This window comes from Ostrea edulis, chromosome 10 (genome assembly GCF_947568905.1).
Source record: "Ostrea edulis chromosome 10, xbOstEdul1.1, whole genome shotgun sequence".
In the NCBI taxonomy this organism is placed as follows: domain Eukaryota; kingdom Metazoa; phylum Mollusca; class Bivalvia; order Ostreida; family Ostreidae; genus Ostrea; species Ostrea edulis.
The window spans coordinates 5333482-5357141 of NC_079173.1; the positions used below are offsets into that span (position 1 = coordinate 5333482).

General features: G+C 34.6%; 1 protein-coding gene across 7 annotated transcripts in view; it reads left to right on the forward strand.

Moving 5' to 3' along the window:
* Positions 1 to 832: 832 nt before the first annotated feature.
* Positions 833 to 23660, forward strand: part of LOC125666614 (uncharacterized protein C10orf67, mitochondrial-like) — a 40508-nt gene continuing 17680 nt past the window's right edge. For 2 of the 7 annotated variants that reach the window (XM_048899804.2, XM_048899805.2), the window contains exons 1-11: positions 836 to 970; positions 2111 to 2231; positions 4326 to 4417; positions 6220 to 6271; positions 6679 to 6753; positions 7037 to 7213; positions 12906 to 12965; positions 13548 to 13685; positions 16195 to 16339; positions 19503 to 19561; positions 19696 to 19761. In XM_048899804.2, the coding sequence (XP_048755761.2) occupies positions 852 to 970; positions 2111 to 2231; positions 4326 to 4417; positions 6220 to 6271; positions 6679 to 6753; positions 7037 to 7213; positions 12906 to 12965; positions 13548 to 13685; positions 16195 to 16339; positions 19503 to 19561; positions 19696 to 19761 (1104 nt within the window). In that variant the 5' untranslated portion in view covers positions 836 to 851. Of the gene's footprint in view, positions 971 to 2110; positions 2232 to 4325; positions 4418 to 6219; positions 6272 to 6678; positions 6754 to 7036; positions 7214 to 12905; positions 12966 to 13547; positions 13686 to 16194; positions 16340 to 19502; positions 19562 to 19695; positions 19762 to 23660 lie in introns of all 7 variants that reach the window. The other 5 variants (XM_056151734.1, XM_056151735.1, XM_048899803.2 and 2 more) reach the window with 4 other exon arrangements.

The window sequence follows — 23660 nt, forward strand, 5'->3', positions numbered from 1 at the left end:
ACTTTAAAATTAAAACTCGTAAAGTTTTGCGGTCTGCTGTGTTGTGATCTCGCCGCGTGGTGAGGCTGGAGTGACTTCCCCAGGGCACGGGACTGGACAACTGTGTATGGAGACCTTGTGCTGCCCAGAGGACATGGTCCCCCTCTCTGTTGCACCGACGAATTCCAACAGAATGCAAGGCATTGCATATGGAACCGGCTTAGCTGCAGATGTGGGACTAGTAGTCGACCCGACTGCCTTATAATAGGGGCTCCACTCAGGATTTCTGTAGGGTTTATTATGTAGCATCTCCTCCTCCCAGAGGTATCCACAAGGCAGTGGAGCCATAATTTAATAGCCCGGGCCTGGTTACTGGGTGGTCGGGCGACACTGGACTCTGTGTCTGTAGCATTGTCCACTCCCATGGCCTTCTGGATGTTATGTACATGTATCATAATTAGTCCGTAGATGGATTCACTGTGAAGGATATAATAATAATAAGGGTGTCTAGCTCCATCTGGAATCAATCGATATACAACATGCATAGGTTCACTGGTTAGATGATTAGCATTTCAGAAATATCAACACTTTCCCCTATTTCAGTTAAATATGCTAATATGGCGCCCCATAAGTACTAAGTGCACAAAAAAGTTTAGGCTAATATACAGTAAGTAGCCTAGATATACATGGGCTATACTAGGTGTACGATTAACTTAAGTACAGTACTAAGTGTACCGGTAATTAAGTAGTAAAGTACTAGTTTTACGAGTATTACGTAGTGAAGTACATGTAGGCCTATTACAAATGCATTAATTACATGACAGATCTAGCACACGAGTTATTCCTCTTTGATACTGTTGATTAGCAACAAGATGGCCGTCGTTGCATCGCGCTTCGATCCAGCGCGTGAATTTAGTCGTTCAGAAGCAGAATTACAAGATCATGTACTTGATATTTATGGTACTAAAGAGCATGAAGTGGATTTATTCAGGTTAGACAAGTGTAGTTTTCATTGATATCCGACGGGGTACTTCGCTTCGTTACTTTTTTGAACAGTTGAAGTTGACAGGAATTTGATGAAATACATGTATGAATGTTTTACCGTGGTAAAATGTTTTGTTGCTGTCAGAAATGAAAAGAAAGAGTATTGAACAAAACTTCCATCATTTTATAGATTCATTTGATCTATTCTCCGTATGCACTCTATTCTTTCTAAAGAACTAATGACGGCTTGCTGTTTACATTCCGAGTTTCCTCCATATTGAACAAGATGGAAGGAAAATGCACGCGCATCACTCTTTCGTAAATGACGTCAAAACAAATCATAGGCTTACATTCTTTATCATGTTGCGATGTATTGAAGCTTTCCCCTCAAATCAAAACCAGACAGGAATATACGGGGGTTCTTCTGATGGAAGTGGAGAAGATTCATACTCGGAGTAGGATTCTTGCTAGACCTAACGCAATGAGGGATTTTTAGTGCTACTAGTATCTTCTTTTAACAAATATATTCTAGATCCTTGTCATATTTTACATAAGGGACATAGCCTATCTATCACCCCCCCCCCCCAACAGTGTGTTGGTTGGGGGGGGGGGGGGTGTAGTGTGAAATTAGATAAGGGATTCTTTTTTCAGCCAAAAATGGGGTTACATTGTTGACGACCCACAAAATGATGTAAAATAAATGAATCATTTTTAATTCCTGATTAAAAGTTCTCCAACTATTGAGGGTTTCAACATTTCTTGCAGAAAAACATGACGGTAACATTACCTTGCATGTGGTTGGCCTATAATACTTCATAGGAACCACTAATTTTGTCTGTAATGATAATAGTAGGGGTGTATACCATACCACTGCCTAATATTATTTTTATTAGGGGTGGTATGATATGGTATAGACCCATACTATTTTCATTACAGTCAAAATTACCATGCAGTTTTTGTGAGTAACATGTTGTTAACTTGTTATAGTAAACTTATTTTTTATTGATCAAAAGCATGCCCTATGTTGATTCTTGCTTCTGTTATGCTACTGAAATATATAGATGGCCCCTTATAATAATATTCATGTCCTATAATAGCATGAAATGCTATAATTACAATTAATTTAATGCGATTATTTTTTTGTTAGACCAAATATTGCTGATCAGCACAAGGTGGGATTCTTTACGCTGGATAGATGTTCCCAGACAGAAGTATCCGAGGTTGTGGACCTCAAGGAAATGACCGAGGTCCTACAAATCCTGCTGCAGGTTAGCGCTATATCTCTCTGTCAGTTTCATGGCAATTCTTGTTGAATCTCAAAACTTTCTAGTATATTGAAAGAAAAGCTGGAAAAATGATCAATTGTCTCCCTTGTTTATATGCCTTTTGTTAACTTTTTTTGACATCATCTATTGTTATACAAAGGCCAATATTCACTATATTGTACCCTTTGGTATATATATACAAGTGACTCTCGAAAACTCGGAAGTTATTTGTAATTTTTTATATTTCTAATGGTCAGCAATAATTTGAATGTCAGTAAATTGTTGAGTTACATTAAGTGAGATACAACACTCACAATTTTTTTGTTATGTAAGCAACGCTCGACTATGTCATGTTTTTATTTACATTTAGATTGCTTAATAGAAAATATCATGTTTAAAACATTTGAAATGAGGGGTGGCAAACACTAGAAACTGTTTAATTGTGTTCAGAATTAATACGTAATTTGAAAAATCTGCTTTAAACAAAACTTTGACTAGTGTATTAAACCTATGAAAACTAAAACAAGACACAAGCCTTGTTTACATAACAAAGAATTGTAAGCTCTGTATCTCTCCCTTAACTCGACAACTGACATTCAAATTTTTGGTGACCATTAGAAGTAACTTAGATTTAAGCATGCATTGTAAAGGACAGAACAAAATACATTTTCGAATTTTGGTTTATTTCTGTATTTGCATTCTATAATTTTCAATTCATATTGCATTTATCATTTATATTGTATAATTTTCATATAATACACCATTTGTATTCTGTAATGTTTCAGTTTATATTGTATGTGAAGCCCAAAACTATACAACATGAATGGGAAAATATAGAATACAGATGAAAAATTATACTGTACAATACAAATAGAAAATATACAATACACATGATCATAGAATAAATATGGAACGGGTGTCCGGGTAGCGCAGAGGTATAGTGCCCATGCTCCTCACCTCTGCAGCCGGAGTTCAATCCCTGTGATCGAAAGAAGTTGTATGTGAGAGGGTATGGCGGTCGCCCGCTCGGACACGTGGGTTTCTTCCGGGTACTCCGGTTTCCTCCCACATGAATGACCCCCTAGCACAAACATCCATGCATCAAAGGACCCCATTGGAAATAAGCTTTCGAGCTTTCATGGATGATCCTTGGTATTTATGTTTGTATGTATGTATATACTGAATAAACATTTATTTATAGAATGCAAATGGATAATCCATTATATTACAAATGAAAAAAATGTACACTACAAATTGTGATGTATACATTACAAATTGTGAAATATACAATACAAATGGACAATTATACAATATGAATGAAAACCATAGAATACAGATGGACAAATAAGATTATGCAAAAGGAAAAGATCGAATATTGCAACATTTTAAATGCTGTAGTACTGTACAGAGTATTTAAAATTGATTTTTTTAACCAGTATATGGATGTTCATACAGCAACTCTGCATTTGAATTATGAATTTATTAGGTCATGGCTCTCAGTGGTAGAGTGTTTGTTTTGTAACTGGGTCATGAGTTTGAGCCCCGTTTGTGCCATGGCCATGTCAGACTTAAGACATAAACACATGGATTGCTCCTTCACCATATGATTGGCATGTAGAAGTGAGAATCACTCGTCTTTCAGATATGGCCTTATAAACATAGGTTCCTTGTCGTGGCAAGCGTTGGCACATTAAAAAAAACAAACACTCTTATGGCCCTCAGAGCACAAAGCAGTGGTCCGAATTTGTGGTACTTTACCTACAGGTGGTGACGTCTCAATGTGAGTGAAAAATTCTCAATGGGACATAAAAGAAACAGTCAATCAATTATTATTTGAATAGCAATGAAAATATTCAATGTTTGACATATTTTATTACATTTCATTTGGTGATTTTAATAAAACATTGTGAACCAGATTGATGGTGTTTTTCTCAAAATGAACATAGAAAACTTCTGCAACATTGAGTTGATGAAGCTGAGAAAAGAAAATTAGAAGTATTTGAGCAATTTCCACTTTCCAGACATAAGATCTTAAAACTTCCAAATTGATTGTAATTATCACTTATAATTAAAGTAATCCATACTCTGTCCTTTCAGGATGTGACAAATCTTCGTCGAGACATTAACCTAACCAAGCATGTCATGCAGGCAGACTACGAGTCCAAATTACAGGAAAAAAGTCTGGAATTGTAAGTTTGTCAGTCTGACAGTCAACTGTAACATTGTATCCCACGAAAGCTGAGATACGATACTCTATGTATGCAAACAATATTTACGTAGTATATGTATTTGTAATTTACATTTATCATACATTTGAATGATGATATGAGACTCTTAACTTTTGGAGCAACAAACTGGTGGAAATTTGACTCAATCTGAGCTGTTAAGTTCTGACAACTGTTCAGCAAAGTTTGCACTCAAGGCCATGCAGTAGTGCAAACTTTTGTCAATCTAAGTAGTGCATCGTGTCACTTGAGTAATGTGACAAAACTGTTGTATATACATGTATATAACATTTGAAAAATTTCAACTTCCTTTTGGGAACTACATGGCCAATGTAGACCAAAAATAGCATGTTGGATCTTTTAGGGGAAAGGGAGCGTGCCATGTAATTATCATGACCCCTGTCCATGAGGCATAATGGGTGGGGCCAAAACTTCTAAAAATGTTACAGTCTCATCTTCACAAGTCAAGGGTTATTGATTTATTACCTTGTACTAACCCTTGACATCAGTCACCTTTCAAAACATGAGTTCGAGTCGGAGCATATGATTGGTTTTGCAGCCTGTAGCGTGGAGCCAATCAGAAAATGGTTTTTATAATCGGTCGAAAACGAAACGAAACTCGCATAGCGATGGCAACATGGTGCAGAATTTGTGGCCAGTTACCAGTAGACAGATACCATTGATTGATTTTCGGAAATTTATTTTCTTTGAAGAAACAATTAGATATAGTTTTATATGCTTTCCGCTTATCTTTTTGTCAATAGATGCCAATTTTTACTTTCTGTTTATGTTCTTAACCAAACTTGCATCTGAATCAAGGAATCTCATTGGATGATTAAATTTTTAGCTTATTGCATCTGTAGCAGGTCTGGTGTTCGTATAGTCTGTACTTCGCGTTGTGTTTGTTTTATTTTATTTTGATATTGGCGACTTCGAAACGACCCAACTACACCATGATTTTAAACTTGAAAATAAATTCAAATAGAAATGAAAATAAGATAAATAACACTTTACAAATTTATTACCAGTATGAATGTGACAAATACACACTCCTAAAGCCTAGAACTTAGCCTAGAAACTATCAAGAAATTTCCCAACCCAAAGGTAATATAATGATTTAGTAGGTAAATAGGGCAAAGTAGACGAACAAAACGTAATTCCAATATAGGAAGAATGGAAGGAGAAGAGTAGCTAGCAAGGCCAGCTGTCTCGCTTCGACGAATAGTAAGCTGCATGGCTTTATATAGCAAATTAAACAATAGAAACTGTCATTAAAGTTATTGGCTGAAAGATAAAGTGGGCGTGGTCAAATACAACGGGTGAATAACTTACATCGGGATCGAAATCCAGAAATAAAAGTAAAAGTAAAACCCAAACTACCACATCATCCTCTGTCCCAAACCCATGTTTTGAATGATATGACTGCTGTCAAGGGTTAGTGTGAGGTAACAAATCAATAACCCTTGACTTGTGAAGATTTTACAGTCTTTGAAAATCTTTTCCTTTACTCCAGAACATTTAGCAGACAAATTGGGTCCATCATCATGGTCAGTTTAATTGATTGCATTGAGTACTCATTAACTTTGATTTGATTATTTGAAGCAGATACTGACTGCTCAGGAACACTGTAGCTTTATCAGAAGAAGTGGGGGAATTTTTTTTTTTGAAATTTGTCCAATGACTGCTCAAATAGACAAATGACTGCTCCAATAGACATTTGCCAATTGAATTTCTGTTGTATACCAGTATACATTTTGTATTTATAGGTATGTCAGAATAAATGAGAAGGTGAAAGAATTGGAGAGAATCCACGAGGATGTAAGCTCATTTTAATTACTAGTACCTGGTACATGTATATAAAGACTTTTATAATGGTATTGAAAAACTGAAAGCAGGTCACGGCTGTAATGTGTTTATATAAAATCTATCATAAACTGAAAGCAGGTCACGGCTGTAATGTGTTTATATAAAATCTATCATAAACTGAAAGCAGGTCACGGCTGTAATGTGTTTATATAAAATCTATCATAAACTGAAGGCAGGTCACGGCTGTAATGTGTTTATATAAAATCTATCATTTTTTTTTTTTGTGGATGCACAGTTATGATATTTACTTCAAATTTAAACTTCAAGTTACAACATTGGAGATTGTAGACTTATGGATGCATGATGTACATTTTACGTGGCCGTTTTATTGGATTGTGATAACTTTATACATGTTTTAGAGGGTGTCCACCGTCAGACGGGCCTTCCGACAGCAGCTGTCAGATGCCATTGCTAGAGTCGCTGTTCTGTACAATGTAAGTTCAAACAAAATCTTCCTCAGTAATTTTATAAACTTGCTGTTCTTTACAATATAAGTTTATGCAAAATCTTCCCCAGTTAAGTTCAAACAAAATCTTCCCCGGTTATTTTATAAGCTCGCTATTCTTTACAATGTAAGTTGAAACAAAATCTTCCCCAGTTATTTTATAAACTCGCTGTTCTGTACAATGTAAGTTCAAACAAAACCTTCCCCAAATATTGTATAAGATGTGTGTGTTTTCCAAACATAGACAGAATACATTTCAATTCTGAATACAGAAAAATCTCGAATCAAAGATAAAGAAAGAGAAAAGAAAGCAAGAGGAAGGTCAGGACAAACACGACGAGAAATACAAGGAAATGCAGGCCACAATCCAGCGGAACGAGACCGTTATACAGATGCTGAAAATGCAGCTGGCACAGTTCCAGCAGCGACGCAACAGTGAAGTAGAGAGCGTAAGTTTGTTGTTGCGTCAATCTGTAGAAATTCAAATTTTTGTGTTTTTATTTATCCCCCTCCTTTTTTTTATTTAAAATTTAAGGTTTTATTTTGGCCCACATAGGGAACGATTTGTTTTTACGCCTGAGTGATCAGCAATTTGTTCAACATAATGAGGATTTTTTGTTCATTACCCGAGAACAGCTACATGTAGTATTAAACAAAATAAAATGGAGTTGTCATTCAAATGTAAGATTCCATGTAGATTAATATCTTTAATAAATTGAAATATAAATCCAAATTTTTTAAATCCAAAATCACACGTTTAACATGTTTTTAAAAAAATATTGAAAATTTATTATGGAGTGCATGAATTATAAAGAGTGTATAGCCCAAACCATATATATTTTGCAAATTTTAAGTTCGTTTAAGTTTTGATAGAACTATTTGCCTAATAATTTTATTTAATACTTAAAAAGGCCACATATTACAAGATGTTGCAGCAGAGTATTTTACAAGAAACAGTTTAAACAGTTTAAACTTTTTTTTTCTTTTTTGTTGTTGCTATTTTGAATTTGAATTATGAATTTGTAGAGTTAATTTGTTTGCTAAATAATATCAGTTGATTTATGTTAGCTAGAATTTGTTAGTATAGTTTTCACCATTTTGATGGAATGCTTGTATTCTGTAATATAGTAATTTGTAGACAAATTAAATGCTTTTAAAGTTCAGACTCTATAGTACTAGTATAGAAAGCTTCGTTGCTGTTGCACAGCCTACATCATGATATCAGAATATGATATACCTTAAGTTATTGATGCATTTCATATCCAAATGCATGTCATTTTTTTTTTAGCTCATCTGAGCAGGAGACTAGTGATTTTTTCTGATCAAAATTTGTCCAGCATCTGTTTTTGTTGTTGGCGTTAACTTTTCATATTTTCATCATCTCCAGAAACACTGAGCCAATTTCAATCAAACTTGACGCAAATCATCCTTGGATGAATGAGATTTAAGTTTATTCAAATGAAGGGTCATGTCTCCTTCAAAGGGGAGATAATCAAGACATGACATGAATAGGGTGTGGTCATTTAAAGATCTTCTCAAGAACCTCCATGCCAAAATAGTTGAAATTTACATGAAAGCTTCCTGACACAGTGTTGATTCAAGTTTGTACAAATAATGAACCATGAGATAGGGTGAGGCCACAGTTAGGGATAAAAGTTTTACATGGGGATATATTGGGAAAATCTTTAAAAAATTTCTCAAGAATAGCAGGGCCATGATTACTTATATCAATATTCAAGCATCCCCAGATTTTGCAGATTTAAAGTTTAGTCAAGTTTTGGTCCCTGGAGGACGGGTGGGGGCTGCAATTGGGGATCAAAGTTTTATGTGGGAATATATATGAAAACTCTTTAAAAATCCTCTTCTCAATAATAACAGGGCCATGATTATATACTAAAAAAACTTATTCTTGGACGAATTTGGCTCCATTTTTTGGCCATCTAGTTATCCTTTTAGCTCTTACAATTAAGTTTATTGTTATTTCGAATTTCCAAAATTTCAGCTTGAGCATCACTGAAGAGACATTATTTGTCTAAATGCACATCTGGTGCATCAAAATTGGTACCTTATAAGTTTTACATTAATATGCAAGCATCCCCAGATTGAAGTTTCTTCAAATCATGACCCCTGGGGGTAGGATGGAGCCACAATAGGGGGTCAAAGTTTCACAGAAGAATATCTTTAAAATTCTTATTCTTAACAACAGTAGGTCTATGACTTGTCAAGCATGCACAGGGAGTGCAGATTCATGTTTACAGGCTTTCAAGCGGGCCCTTATTTTCCTTATTTTTCTACAACAGCCCTTATTTTCCTTATTTGAGCTTTAGAATCCTAAAAAAAGCCCTAATTTCTAGATTATAGGAATCACTCTGTCTGTCTGTCTGTCTGTCCGTCCGTCCGTCTGTGCAGATTCGTGTCCGGGCCATAACTTCTTTGTTCTTTGACTTAGGCATACCATGTTTGGCACACAGGTAGATCACCATGAGATGATGTGTCGAGTACCTTCATGACCTCTATATGACCTTGACCCTTGACCTCAAGGTCAAAATTAAAGGTTTTTTTCAATGGATTCGTGTCCGGGCCATAACTTCTTTGTTCTTTGACATAGACATACCATATTTGACACATGAGTGTATCACCATGAGATGATGTGTCATGTACCTTCATGACCTCCATATGACCTTGACCTCAAGGTCAAAATTAAAGGTTTTTACAATGGATTTGTGTCAGGGCCATGACTTCTTTGTTCTTTGACATAGGCATATCATATTTGACACATGAGTGTATCACCATGAGACGATGTGTCAAGTACCTTCATGACCTCTATATGACCTTGAACTTTGACCTCAAGGTCAAAATTGATTATAGGGTTTTGACACAGTCATACCATAAGACATGGGTGTATCACCATGAGACTATGTGTCATGTACATTCATGACCTCTTTATGACCTTGACCTTTGATCTCAAGGTCAAAATTATAGGTTTATGCCATGGATTTGTGTTCGGACTATATCTTCCATTTTCTTCTACTAAGGCATACCATATTTTGACACTCAGGAAAGAGGTACTTTATACCTATTAACAACACCCTTTGGGAGATTGGGGTAAACGGGGGGTATTCTTAGTGAGCATTGCTCACAGTACATCTTGTTTTTTGATAATTTTGCCCTAAAAATGGCCCTTATTTTTTGCAAAATGTCACTTGAAAGCCTGTGTTTGTACAAATCATGACCCTTGGGTTAGGTTAGGGTGGGGTCACAAATGGAGATGAAAGCTTTATATAGGTATAAAATGAAATTAATCAAATAAATTATTTTCAAGAAGCAAAGCCACACTAAATGATATCAAAATGCAAAAATTCCAAAGTTGTGTGGGTTCAAGTTTTTTTTGTGCCCCCTTGACTAAAGTTGGGTGAGGGAGAACATGTTTGTTTATCCAGTTGGTGTAAAACTTTTAACTCCTAACTTTTAAATGGTTAGTGATAGGTCTCTCATATTTCATATGTGCATTTCTTGTGATGAGACCTTTTTTGTAAAATCTAAAGTTTTTAACCTTGTGATCGTGACCTTGGAGTTTGACCTACTTTTAAAAAAACCTAACCTTGGGCTTTCATATTTTGTATATAGATTCCTTAGGAAGACCTTACATCTCATACTATGATCTTTGACCTTGTAACATGATTGACCTCAGAGTTTGACCCAAATTTCAACACTTTCATGAAACCTTAACCTTGCTCAAAACTTTTGAGTGGTGGGTAATATATCTTTCATGATGTTTACATTTTTTGTGACAAGACCTTTCTCTTGGTTTCAAAGTTTTTGAACTTGTAATCCTGACCCTGGATTTTGACCTCTTTTTAAGAAAATTTAACCTATTCATTATCTCCTACACTGTTTGAGATAGGGCTTTCATATTTTGTATCATCGTTATATATGTCATTAAAATTTTTCATGAGAATAAAGATGGGGAAAAAATCTTTTTTTATGACAAGAAATTTCTCTTGGTTTCAAAGTTTGAACTTGTAGTACTTGTAATTTATATAATATGTCGGTAGGTGATGTTTGATCTTGCATAACTCTATTCACAAGAGCTGAACAACAACAGATCGAGTCAAGGTGACTCAGGTGAGCGATGTGGCCCATGGGCCTCTGGTTAGGACTGCCTGCAGTTTCACTCTCTTGCAATATAAGATTTTCAACTTTTATACCTTCATGCAGAATGATTGACTTTAGGATTCCATGGTGTAATTCACATTTTCCATTTGAAGGAAATTACTAATGACACAATTTTAAGTAAAAATGAAATTGAGGGAGTCCGTCCTCCATCACCTATGCAGATAGTTATACATTACCTTCAGCCTCAGGAAGGCCTAAAATCCTTCAACAACTTAGTATTAAGATGTGTCATTTGATACATGAGAAATTTAAAAGGATTAAAATGTGAAATAAACGTGTGTGAATTGATGCCTGTTAAAAATATACAGATGTGTCAGGTCGCCCTATTCTACAGATGTGTTAGGTTGCCCTGTTCTACAGTATCGCTAATCGTTAGATTGTTATTTACACTTAGAACACACAAATGTAGGCATGATATCAGACACTTTCACATTTTTCGTAAGACATTGATATTCTCATTTTACATGTACATGGTATGTCGGTATTAAAGTGATGTCTGATCATGCATATCTCTATTCACAACCAAATCATCAACATGAAATGCCATAATCTTGCTGAAAATTAAAAAAAAAAGACATGAGGTCATTCCTATGGTTGTGACACCACTAATTACATAATAATAATTACATTTTGAGTATACTATTCCTAAATGTAGTCAGAGTTTTGACAAACTATGCATTAACGACTCAAAGGGGAGAGCACTCTCTGTAACAACCCTGACTTCTATTTTGGCATACTTATACAAGAAATGTAGTATTATTATAATTATAATGCTGACTTTCCATATTTTTTTTAAAATGTAGATGCAATATATAGAAATTAAGGGTGATCACTCGGAATGCAAATCCAATGTTGAGTAATGTGATGGCGATATTTCAAATGTGGTATTGATTACTAAGTTTGACGTTATATTCTATTGGAAAATATAATCATAAAAATGGATGATAACTCATTTTTGTTGAAATCAAATATCTGGACAAATTTTCTCTATGTATATTTGTTAGTGGTAAATTTCAATAGTTTATATATATACATTGTATATGATTTAACCTCGAATAGAGAAGAAGGGGCCTCCGTGGCTGAGTGGTTAGAGCATCGCGCTCAAAATCACATGGCCTCTTGCCTCTGTCGGCGCGGGTGCGAATCCCGTTTGCACCGGTAAGTGAGAAAGTTTCCCAGTTTACGTTCGGAAGGTCGGTGGTCTCTAATTCCAGGTACATTGTGTCTGGGTTTTCTCTTCCACCAATAAAAACTGGGTGCCACCAGATAACTGAAAAATTGTTGAGTGTGGCGGAAAACATCAATCAATCAAATAGAGAAGAGCTGTGGTAGCATGTTTGGTTAGCAAACATGCCCTGGGTTCAAATCCGCAAATGAGTACATTATTTTTCTGAATAAATCACAGGCAATTGTATCGCTTGGGTTCGAATTTACTATTAAAGAATACTCTTTATTAGTAAATTTGAACCCAAGCGATACATGTATAATTGTCTGTAGAATAAATGGAGTTAAATGCAAAAAAAAATTAAGGAAAGCAAAAAAGTAAAGTTTACTCAAAAGAAATAATGATACATTATGTATTCTGTGCTCTGTGGGAAAATAGTAAGGTGTGAAATATACATATGTATAGGAAGAAATTAATAGCAAAGGAAGTGTAATAATTTGTCACATAATGATAAGAATGGATTTTTAATTAACTGTTTTAATTAAGAGAAGGTTTATATGTATATAGCAATTATATAATTCTATCTCAAAATGTACTATGTAATTTAGCAGCTAGGGGACAGCAAATGATTACTGCCGCTCATGGTCAACTTTTCAAATTGACTGCAGAGACAATTAATTAAATATTTGGAATTATTTGTTTTGTAGATTAAGAATGTAGTTAATATTTACTTCCAGTCTATGAACTACTTATGATATTCTGAGCAAGCTTTTCAATAGAAGTGCTTTATTTTTGATTAGCCGGAAATTTCCTCCGATCGACCATCGAACACGACAGCAGCCTCTCCTGTTCCATCACTGGTAATACGCAATGTGGAGAGTAGATTAACATTTCTCTAACCAACGAATGTACACTGAACTTTACCCTCATCTTGATTTGTATATACCCTGTTAATATGTATCTATATGCATTTGGTGTTAATCTTTCTCTAAGTAAAGCATGATAACTACATATGCCTATTATGCAAATCTTGGATATTGTATTTCAAATTCTTTGAACTAAGATTTCAAATAACTTTTTTGCTGCTTTAATGGATGTTTTTTTAAGTATTTGCTTTCGTAAGTAATTTTCTAATATCAATGGATCGATATTTTAATGCATTCTGTAATTAATTTTGTCAATAATTTTGTTGATGACAAAAGGTAATTAACTAATGCATCTGATTTGGTAATGCATCACATTTTCTCACATTTAAGCCATATAACAGTTGTAACCAAAATTTCATTGCTGTATGTATCATATAAGCAAAATCACTATATGATTTGCCCTGTATTAATTTTTATCCTCTCAGGTATTAATTCAAATCTTTGACATAATTCTGAAATCACAGATGTCATCACTTTTTGTTTGTTTTCTCACCGTAACTAATTCTGACAATACAGGACCCGCAGAAGAAGTCAAAGAAGGAGCCATCACCCACAAAGGAACGTGCCCCTCCCCCACAAAAAGCCAAATCACCCCCTCCTTCTCCCTCCCCCAAACCACCCCCAAAACAAGTTGCCAAAAAGATGCCCCCAGTGGTATGTGCATAGTGTTTTACAGCTATATTCCTGGGTTGTCCTGATTCTAACAATAGACTGTGATATGTCCTGTATCCCTAACAACAGCTGTTGCTAAGTACAATGGTGTGTTCGTATTATATGTGAATTTTTATGTAGCTTTCTAACATCTACTAGAAGATCAGAATTTTATTGTGGGTATAAACTTTATTAGTATTTATATTTTGATGTGAATTTCTGGCGATTGACGATCATTATAGGCACATTCCTATCTCTCCATGCAGTTTAAGGCAAACAGTCGTAATGTATTAATGCTGGTTTTTGAATATGCTTACAAAATATTTCATCATTTTACATCATGGATAAACAAGTAGTTCATTTGCATAGTCTTGCAAATTTTTCACTACAATGAGTAATGAAATAATCAAATTATTATTTTTATGCCCCCCTCCCCCCTTGAAAAAGAGGGGGCATATTGTTTTCTTCACCTGTCAGTCGGTCAGTTTATATACCATTGGTCTTGTCCACCCTATATCTAAAGAACCCTTTACTTGACAGTTGTCAAACATTATACAGTGGTTGTCCCAAGAGAGTGGATGGCCCTATTGATTTTCAGGTCTAAGGTCATCATCAAGGATCAGTCTTTCGGTCTGTTGACCAATCTGTTCAATATCTAAGGAACCAATTGTTTGACGGTTACCAAACTTGATATAGCAGTTGCCACTATAGAGAATGGATTACCCCTAATTGATTTTCAGGTAAATTGAGGTCAATGGTCAAACTTGAGATGGGGTCAAACCTGATATAATAAGATATTGTCCACTCAATATCTTGAGAACCATTTGTTTGATGGACATGAAACTTGGTACACTGGTTACTGTTAAAAAATATATGTCCTTTATTGAGTTTCAAAGACATTGTTCGATCAATATATCTTGAAAATGCTTTGCTTGACAGACTTGGTACACTGGTTCTACTTTAGAATTAATTGACTCCTATTGATTTTTAGGTCACTAAGTCAGTGGTCAAACTATTCTGGATATAAGATATTATTCACTCAATATCTTGAGAACCTTTTGCTTGATATAGACATCAAATTTGGTAACCAGTAGATTCTGAGGAGTAGATAAGCCCTATTAATTTTGAGGTCAAACAAAGGTCAAAGGTCAATGATCAAACTACTCTGGACATAAGATAGTGTCTGTTCATTATCTTGAGAACCCTTTGCTTGATGGACATCAACCTAGTACACTGGAACCCCCTTAAGAATAGATGACCCCAATGGTTTTCAATACACAAGGTCAAAGGTCATGGCCCAAATGACTGGTTATTTGGGAATGTCTGCTCGCCATCTTGAGAGATCAAACTTGTCATTATTATTATGGTTGTCCCTGATTAGTAGATACAGTTATATAACTCATATTTATCACTAGAGACATTCAAATCCTTTTTAAATTGCCATACAGGGGGCATATATATTTCTATTAAAAATTTCTTGTTTTTGAAATTGAATGTAATTTATAATGATTTCATTGGACATAATTCTGTAATTCTCTTTGTTTGGCGGTTGGATCTCATTGTACAGGATTTAGTAATAACTTTATCCACCTTCAAATAGAAATCCATTAGCAGCGCACTAGTCATGGACAAGAAGATAATTCTGCCTCTATACCTACATATATTGGATTAACATGATTATACTATATTGGATTAACATGATTATACTATATTGGATTAACATATACTACATTTATACCTACATATACTGGGTTGAATTTTCAGCAAGATAGTGCAGAAGAGGAACCTATGACTTTAGTAACAACAGCAACCCAAACACATAACCTTCAAAATAACGAAGATGTGGTATTAATTAATTTAATGTCTGTAAACTTCCTTGTTGAGTATAGAGCTCATCAATGAATGCACGCATGGTGCAGGGAAACGTAAAGTTTTAATGTCAAACTGTAAAGTGATTTAGATAGTGAAAAGCACGATGGGACTTTGGTAACCGTGTTGTTTATTTCATAAATGAAATCCATGTTGTTTGTGTACTGCTTATTGTAATGTGTATATTATGTGTAATTACAATTAGCTTAGCTTGTCTGCACTGCAGTATTGCTGGAGTGTGTTGTGGTGTGAGGGGTGGTATTGTAGGAGTGTGTTGTGGTGTGAGGGGTGGTATTGTAGGAGTGTGTTGTGGTGTGAGGGGTGGTATTGTAGGAGTGGTGTGAGGTTGGTAATTGTGTTCTACAGAACACTGAATATTATCAAGTACATTAAATGAAAACTTATGTGTATAACAATTGTTATATTGTCAACATTAACTTTAAATTTGAATTGTTTCAACAACAAATATTGAAAAAGAGATGAAAATCTAGGTGATGTACATTTTGTTGATGAGCTAAGTGTTTACATTTCGTCGATGAGCTATGTGTTTACATTTTGTTGATGAGCTAAGTGTTAACATTTTGTTGATGAACTAAGTGTTTACATTTTGTCGATGAGCTAAGTGTTGTTTTGGTGTTTACAGATTGAGGAATTGTCTGTGAAGTCTAAATCCCCCAGTGTGAATGAGGAATTTGAGGCACTCAAGGAAGAATGTGATGGTCTTCACAGGAGGGTGGACCGCCTCGAGGAGGCACTGGATATCAAGGACAATGAAAATGTCAACTTAAGTAAGACTTACTGTGTACAGTAGTTATACCCCCCGAACGAAGTTCTGGGGGGTATATAGGAATCACTCTGTCTGTCTGTCTGTCCGTCCGTCTGTCCGTCCATCTGTCTGTCTGTGCAGATTCGTGTCCGGCCCATAACTTCTTTGTTCTTTGACATAGGCATACCATATTTGGCACACAGGTGGATCACCATGAGACAATGTGTCGAGTACCTTCATGACCTCTATATGACCTTGAACCTTGACCTTAAGATCAAAATTAAAGGTTTTTATACGCCCGTCTTAAGACGGGACGTATTATGGTATGGCATTCATGTCCGTCCGTCTGTCCTTCTGTCTGTCCGTCTGTTAGCTTTTTCGTGTCTGATCCGTAACTTAAATACTACAGGGCCTATAATCATCAAACTTTGTCTGTAGATACATCTTGGGTAGAAGGTGTGTCGCACATTAAAACCAGGTCACTGTGACTTTTCATTAAGAAGATATCCGTCTGTCTGTCCGTCTGTTAGCTTTTTCGTGTCCGACCCGTAACTTAAATACTACAAGGCCTAGAATCATCAAACTTTGTCTGTAGATACATCTTGGGTAGAAGGTGTGTCGCACATTAAAACCAGGTCACTGTGACTTTTCATTAAGAAGATATGGCCATATATGGCAAAAACTTTTCCGGCTCATAACTTGAAAACTATTAGACCTAGAATCACCAAAATTGGTCAACTAATGCATCTTAGGTAGAAGGTGTGTCACATCCTACTTTAAGGTCACTGTGACATTTAATTAAGGTGATATAAAAAAAAATGTTTTAATGGGTGCAATCTATACTGTTAACAATATGTGACGGGTGTATCATGTGCCGTGGCGGTGCACTTTATTTACAATGGATTCGTGTCCGGGCCTTAACTTCTTTGTTTTTTGACATAGGCATACCATATTTGACACATGAGTGTATCACCATGAGATAATGTGTCGGGTACCTTCATGACCTCCATATGACCTTGACTTCAAGGTCAAAATTAAAGGTTTTTACAATGGATTTGTGTCAGGGCCATGACTTCTTTGTTCTTTGACAGGCATACCATATTTGACACATGAGTGTATCACCATGAGACAATGTGTTGGGTACCTTCATGACCTCTATATGACCTTGAACTTTGACCTCAAGGTCAAAATTGAATATAGGGTTTTGACATAGTCATACCATAACACATGGGTGTATCACCATGAGACTATGTGTCATGTACATTCATGACCTCTTTATGACCTTGACCTTTGATCTCAAGGTAAAAAATATAGGTTTATGCCATGGATTTGTGTTCGGACTATATCTTCCATTTTCTTCTACAAAGGTATACCATATTTTTACACTCAGGAAAGAGGTAATTTATACCAATACACAACATCTTTGGGAGATTGGGGTAAGCGGGGGTATTCTTAGTGAGCATTGCTCACAGTACCTCTTGTTAAAATAGACTAGGCTTGGACTAGGGAAGGTTTACTCTGAAATCTTCATTACAGTTTTCATATCCTCTTGTGCTTTGCTTATTTGCATGGCCAGGGCATATAGTGCTGGTCTGTGACATGTCTGCCTTCCATCTTCTGTTGTTCCTGCTCTGTATAGTGTTTTGTCCCTTTCTGAATAAACTATATATAGGGAATGTCATGGATCAAACTTTACACAAAGATATATAAAGTAATATTTTACCTTATGCCATTGCTTTTACTGGAAATAGAGTCCTCTCTATATATAATTCAAATTCCCCAGACCCAATTTTAGCATTAGTGAAAGCATGGCAACTATGACCTATAATCTTATATTACCTTATTATTCATATGACCTTGTGAAAGAACCTTCATATGACCTTGTGAAAGCATGACAACTATGACCTATAATCTTATATTACCTTAACCTTCATATGACTTTGTGAATTAATTAAAGCATGCCAACTATGACCTATAATCTTATATTACCTTAACTTTCATATGACCTTGTGAAAGCATGACAACTATGACCTATAATCTTATTTTACCTTAACCTTCCATATTATCTTGACCTCACATTTCTGGTGTTGCTTTTAGCTCAATGTAATCAAACTAGCCCATTGAGGGTGCTTTCCTCAAACTTCACACACAGATACATGTTTGGCTGAGAGTAAAAGAACTATGCTGTTTATTTGCCTTATATTCTGCATGCATGGCCGTTAATCTCGGTAGTTCTGAAGAAACATGGTGGGCCCTACACGCATGTAATTCTGGTTACCCTGTATTATTATAAGGGCGTGTTCATCCTACATTGTCCGTATGGAATTTATTCATTGCTGCAGTGGAATATTTACTCCTTGTTGCCATAAAATTAATCCACCTTTTGTGTCCGATTTTGGGATTTTTCACTATGTGTCATATCCCCACAGATATATGATGCTCTATGTTTTTCTAAAGTAATATTTCATTTAAGGAATTTTGAAACAGAATTTTAGATTATTTGTCACTAAAAACTTATTGGCCATCCACAATGAAAATTGTAGATTTTGATTTGTAAAATCAATTTGAATCTTTCATCTAGATTATCTTAAACTTTTCAACTAATGCAAGGTTTTAATTAAGGGTGTTCGGTCATCTCAACAGTTACACTGTTAAACATATTAATCAAGATATGAAATGTCATTATTCTAGTACAAGTACAGGTTCATGAAATTATCTTCAAGCTGTGATATGATACTAGGGGGGAAACCCTGATGTATTCTGACCCTTACAAAAGCTACGTTTTAAGGAGGTACTCTACATTGTCATAATGGCTGACTTCCTTTTAAAACATGGATGGAAATATAAATATCAGCAATATTTTTCTATTCATTTAAAAAGTCATCACCTAGATGAGTAGCTTTAGTAGGTTAGTACCTCGACTACTGAACTGTAAATCGCGGATTCGAGTCAAGCAGGGTTTTTAAATTTTTTTCAGATTGCTTTCTACTAAAACTGCATTTTTTGACGAATTAAAGTAAATTTGAAATTTAACTTTTCAATTTTAAAATATTGTTGTGCACATCCTCCACTTTTCATCCATATCAAATTTCTCTGGTGTAGCATACATGTACCTCCTTTAACTATAGGCTTGAAAAATACAGCTGAAGATTTTTAGTTTGATCTCTTCTTTTTTTTTTCTGTAGTGGAGCAAGTAAATCAGCTAAATTCCAATCTAGAAAAAGAGAAAATCATGGTGGATCAGGTATTTAAACAAAGAAAGAAATTTATTCAATTTGTGTCATTTGTGCAGGTAAACTACATGTAAGTGAATTCAGATTTTTATTATATCTATTTGATTTAAGCCAGTATTTTTGAGTGTGTTTTATTCATCTTCAGCTGAAATATGAAGCAGAGGAAACCAAGAAACTGGCAGAAAAAGAGAAAGAGTCATCAAAATCTCAGGTTAGATAACTCAGCTATAAATTTTTAGACTTGGGTTATACCTTTCTTTCAGTTGTTTTAATTTCAACAGTTCATTGTGTTTCTTTGTTTGTCAATATTATGGATGGCAATCGATCAAAAGTTTTATAACTGAATAGTGTTGTAAATTCTTTCAACTAATTAATTGGTTAATCAAACAAAAAAGCTCTTTTTTTTCTCGTTAAATTTATTGAAAATTATTCCAGTCATATTCGGGTAGAATTTTTCATATGAGGGTACTTAAATTTTGATTAGTATTTGTGTGATAATGACTCAGTGGTTTGTTGCGGCCGTATCTCGATAAGTAGCTTCAGTTTTGTAAATTTAAACACGTTACATAGCTTCCGTTTGAAAGGAAAAAATAATATTAAAAAAGTACCAATACTGTAAAAAAGCATCGACTAACTAGTTATGAAAGTTTTACCAATCACGAATTTTTCGACCGATTAATCGGTTAACCGGTTAACTGTTGCCATCTCTAGTGAATAGATATCTATTATTGTAATGCTTGTGTAGAGAATGGCAGTGGGTTATAGTGGTTCAAAAGTGTGAGGCCATTCAGGGATTTGATTTTGTGGACAAACTTTTAAAATAGTATATAGATCAGCTTTTACAGTAGTTGGGATGAACAAATGTGGTTACATATGTTAACAGAAATTTTGATCCATCAATTAAAATCCATCCAACCAAATATTGACTATCTACGAAGTCTTCAGAATGTGTTTGTAAAAAATGAATAAATGTGAAAAGTATACATGTACATAGACACAGCCCAGAAGGACCCATGCATCCTGTTTACATATGTAGAGTCACTCAGGTGACCTATTGCTATTGGTCTGTGTCTATTGTCGTTTATCATGTGTGTTAACAATTGAACATTTATATTATTGATAACTACCATTCCAATTCTTTTCAAATTTGGTATGAAGCATCTTTGGGATAAGGGGGGATTTAGATTTTAATTTTTCAAACTCCTGCACCCCCAGGGCTTTATGGATGGGACAAAAACTGTCATAAATTGACAGATTTTCAAAAATCTGCTCTGCAACTGCTCACATTTGTAATAAGAACTAAATGCATGCATATAGTCATATAGAGCAGGAAGGCTTTTACCAAAATTGCGAATTTTATGATCCTGGGGGTAGAAGTTATGACTTCAGGGCAGGGCCAAACTTGGCATATAGTATTTATGTGTAAAACATTTAAATAACATCTTTAATGGTATTAATATCAAATTGAGACTAAATGGATATTTAGAAGGAACAGATAGCCCTTTTCCAGATATTTTAAATTTCATGATCCAAGGAAGAGGTATTTTGGTATCAGGGTGGGGCCAAAATAGTCGTGACTAAATGTCTTTATCATTTGAAGGACTTCTTTTATATTTTGCTGAAATTTTGCTGTAAAGTCTTTCATCAGTATGGGCACGTCCAGAGGCATATAAGCTTTTTAAAGCACACATCTTGTTTTATACTGCTGCTTGATATTAGAATTTAGCTTAGAAATGCAGAACAGGAAAATCATAGATGTCCCAGCCCTTGGGAGCAGTTATACTCAGGTGATGGATAAGGCTTGTGGGCCTCTTGTTTTTACTACATGTATATATCGTAGCTCAATCTGTAATGGGTATATGTATAGATCGTGTAATGGGTATATGTATAGATCGTGTAATGGGTATATGTATAGATCGTGTAATGGGTATATGTATAGATCATGTAAGGTACAGGTTGTTGTTACAGCTGAAAATATATCTAAAAAATTTCAAGTTTTTATGAATTGCTTTTTGTTAACTCTATTTAAAAATATTAAGCTTTGTTACAGTAAATTAATTATGTATATGAACCTAATTTTAGATGGCAATGGAGGTAAAGATATTTTCACTTTTCATGTCCTCACCACAGTAATCTCTACTGATACTCTACATCTCTAACCCTCCCTCCTAATCCTACCAGCTCCTAAATATAACGGATACCTTAACTGTACAACAGTCAAATGATACTCAACGTACAGGCTGTTTCAATAAACGTGCAACCAATTATTTCATTTGCTTATATTTCCTTAAAATTAAGACAGATTTTGAAAGTCTGCATATCGTCTAAAAGAGTTGGATGTCAAGAATTATTCATACATATATATATCATGTTAATCTAGAAGCTGAGTTGCTCCCTAAATAAAAAAAAAAGTAACATCTTTACAAACCACACTCAAGATGGCGCTGTAAGACATTTCCACTTTTGTCATAAATTGCATTCTGGGTAAAAGTTCATTACTTGAGTACAAGTGTCTTGATAAGTGGTGACTTTCAGGAATGGGTGGGGGTGGCTAACTGGAGTCCACATTTACTCAGAATTTCATTTTAAAAAATTATACCTATGACATCTGAAACACTTTTAAAGATCTTGATTTGCTAATTTGTGGCTATATAGTAATATAAACTCTACTGCTTTTCTTGGACATTAACACTTCTCTGTACCTATTTAAGCCTTTGAAGAAAAAATAACAGTGCCATGTCTTTTGCATGCATTTTTTGCCTGTTAATTGTCTTTTGAAATATATTTCTATATATTATTCACTTCCCTAATTAACTCATTATCCTTTAATGAATATGTACAATGTATTTCTCATTGTCCTGGATTTCATTAGTACATAAATTTGATAAAGAAGAGACAAATTTAATTTGTTGATATATGTAACATTACTTATATAAAAGTGCTGTTTATATTACTTGTAAATTGATGCATTGAAAATTCAAAATTTGTAGTTTTTCATATTTGTTATATATGATGTCAAAATTGAATAACTGAAAGCTAATTTGATAAATTTTATTGACAAAAGAAACTTGTAGTTGTATTCTATAGTTTGATACAAAATATGTTCATAAATGATTGTAAGCTTCTGAAATATTTTTCACAGACAAAAGAAATGATTGCATCTTTTCCTGAAACATCCTGTACATTCTTTAATCAATTTGACCAATTTAACACTCCATGTATATTCATAATTTTGTGACTTCAACTGTAACATTTACACTAATAATTGTAAACTTTGTTATGATTGGTCGAAAAACATAATGATTCTCTCTAATAATTGTAAACTTTGTTATCATGATGATTCTCTCTGTGAGTAACAACCAATTTAACAGGTCTTCCATGGTGATGTTACCTAGCAATGAAACACAAACATTACTTACCAGCAGGTAACATAAAAATCATTACATGCACCAAATTTATTTGTGTATTGCATGTTCACTGTAGTTTTCAGTGAAGAGTCATCTGAGAGCTTGAATTGAGCTGCTATATTTGAAAAGATAAACAGTCACTTTTTACGGTGACTGCTAAAACAAATATAACAAAATAAGATTGTGAATATGTATGTATATGTAATATTTACAGTATGATATCCTCATTAGAAGATGTTTACAAACTTTTTATAAAAGTGTGAATTTTTTTATTTAGCTAGGTAAATTGAAGATTATACATTGTTATTATATTACAATGAGATTAATTAAGGTTACAGTGGAGATTATATACACCAAGTAACTTGCTACTATCTGTGTATGCAATATGATCATTGGTTCATTACTGTAGAGCCAATTATGTTTCTTCTCCAATTGACCAAACTTTCAGTGTTTGCTACTTTGCATGAATATCTGCATGGGTTCATTTTTTAATCGGAAATTGCACCGTAGAGGAAATATTGATATGCATATTTTGCAATGGGACTACTGAGGAAAATTTGACTTGTGGTTATTTAAGGGTATCATTTTATGCCCTGCTATGTGGAGCTTCTGTTGATGTCCTCTTATATGTGCATGAATCAAAAGCACAAAAATTGTCTTTGTTTTCAGAAATCACACTGAAACCATTCTAACACCATGGAAT